Below are 2,500 nucleotides of genomic sequence, written 5' to 3' on the forward strand. Positions count from 1 at the left end.
GGATGGGCATGTGGAGGCTTGGTGGATTTATTTTTAACACTGTAGTCTGAGCAAGTGAGGCAGAAAGAGTCTGAGAATCTGAAATCCTGAGTAGGAGAATGTCACAGTAAATAATAACAGTGTGTGTGTGTGTTTTGTGTTGTGTGTGATGATAAGAGTCATCTTAGCAACCAGAGAAGGCAATTATCATTTTCAGAGCAGTTAGTCCACCCAATCAGAGATGAGATTGCAACTCCAAAACTATGAATCTTCTCCAAAGAAAAATACTCAACATATTCAAGGCACAGTTGTTGAAAACAAGCGAGCTGCCCTGCATAGTGGTCAGATCATCATAATTCAACCTCAAGCAATTATACATTTGTAGAACTGGTCAACTCTGGACCTAACAGTCTCCCAGGACATTTCATCTCACTTAACCTTTGAGTGAACTGCTCATCTTACACACCCGTAAGCCAAGAGCACATTTCTGTGAAGTGATTTTTTAACTATAGTCATTTTTTAGCTATATGTATTTACCAATAAAGAAATATTAGTAGTGGCTCCATCAAAGGACAGCATTATAAGTCTTTCTCAACTCCTGGAAGTAACTTGTAATTTTTCAGAAACGCTCATTATAGCTCAGTACCTGTTACAGCAAAGTCTATATTCTTATTACATGAAATAAAAGCTCATTTATTAAGAGAACCCAAATCTATTAATGCAACCTTGAGGTCATTTGGAAGCAAAATTTCTTGAGAAATAATGAATAAATGCTTTGGCTTGAGGCAACCATTTTGAAAAGGAGCTTGGGGAACTGCATTATGGCAGATGAGACAAATGCAGGAATCACAGCCAAGGCTGCCAGTTTGTCATCCAGTTCCTCTGCTCCAAGAGTGAACCATCTGTGTAATTGTGGCTTTTCAAAGGACTGAGGTGTGTGTCCTCTGCTGAGTGCACAGCCGAAGTGTCTGCGGTAGAGGTGGGGCACACACTCACGTGATGGTGTCAATCATGTCCAGGCCCATCTCCACACAGCAGTGGGCATGGTCAGCCTTGGGCTGGGTCAGACCCGACACGCAGTAATAACAGTCTCCCAGGATCTTTATCCTCCTGCAGTGATTCTCCTGTTTACACACAGTGCCATAATGGAAAGGCTTTTATGCAATAGAGATGGAGGAATTTCACCACTTGAATTGTTTCATGTGGGAAGGCTTGCTGTCCATTGTTCCATAAAATTGGCATTTGTCCTTTATTTGTTATGTGAGCAATTACGTTTACAGTGTATTGAAGAATCTCACCACGAAGCATCCAAAAGCACTGGGAATGCAACGATTCTTCTCATCGCTTCCAATAGTTGGAAACAGCGGGGCATGTACACACGTGTTTGTTAGCGTGTGTTTTTGCATATCAATAGTATCAAATAGTGCACAGCAGTTTAGGGAAATTCTATGGTTCGGTGAATATGAAAACGAAGAACAAAGAGGAATAACGAAAGAGAAAGAGGAGAAGAGAAGAGGGCATTGGCACAATTGCCGTGATAAACTATTGAAGTAGAATTCCTCCCACTCAAAGAAGGCAACACAAAGACCCAGGCTCAGATAGACCCTAATGCAGATAGACATAGACGCCAAAGGACCCTCAGAGAGACCTTAATGCAGATGGAGATAGACTCAGAGAGACCTTAATGCAGATGGAGATAGACTCAGAGAGACCTTAATGCAGATGGAGATGGACTCAGGGAGACCTTAATGCAGATGGAGATAGACTCAAAGAGACCTTAATGCAGATGGAGATAAACTCAGGGAGACCGTAATGCAGATGGAGATAGACTCAGGGAGACCTTAATGCAGATGGAGATAGACTCAGAGAGACCTTAATGCAGATGGAGATAGACTCAGAGAGACCGTAATGCAGATGGAGATAGACTCAGGGAGACCTTAATGCAGATGGAGATAAACTCAGAGAGACCTTAATGCAGATGGAGATAGACTCAGAGAGACCTTAATGTTGACAGCAATCTCCTGTCAATTCATTCAACCATCAAATGAGCCCTTGCAATGAAAAACCAAACATGTCCATGTGTTATTTTTCTGCATTCTACAAAATAAAAACAATTATAATTATAATAATTATTGTAAGGTTTTTTTTAATGCTCACATGAATGAATGTAAATCTAAATAAAGCATATTTAGCATTTTAAAGTAATTTTAGTACAATTGTTAAAGAATTAAATAAAATAACTGATTACACAAAAAGTGGAATATAAATGGCTGCTATACAGTTTTTCATTGCAAGGACTCAAATATAAAACTGTCACCAGCCTTTAAAGTAACATTAAACTTAATACCTCTAATATACCTTTTTATCATTTGATTTGAACAAACCATGCATAAATACACACATATAAGAGAGGAGAAGAGGAGAGAAGAGGAGAGGCTTGTTTGGCTGTGAGATGGCAATCAGAAGACAGGCTATGCTTATCCTTTAATTGGGCACTTATGTGTTAAATTAATTTGGACAT

At 39.5% G+C, this 2,500-nt stretch overlaps 1 protein-coding gene across 1 annotated transcript in view; it reads right to left on the bottom strand.

The window, feature by feature from the left end:
• Positions 1–2,500, bottom strand: part of adcy1a (adenylate cyclase 1a) — a 33,847-nt gene that overhangs the window by 16,803 nt on the left and 14,544 nt on the right. The window contains exon 5 of the mRNA XM_035524718.1: positions 976–1,103. Within this exon, the coding sequence (XP_035380611.1) occupies positions 976–1,103 (128 nt within the window). The remainder of the gene's footprint in view (positions 1–975; positions 1,104–2,500) is intronic.

Source organism: Electrophorus electricus, chromosome 3 (genome assembly GCF_013358815.1).
Source record: "Electrophorus electricus isolate fEleEle1 chromosome 3, fEleEle1.pri, whole genome shotgun sequence".
Lineage (NCBI taxonomy): Eukaryota > Metazoa > Chordata > Actinopteri > Gymnotiformes > Gymnotidae > Electrophorus > Electrophorus electricus.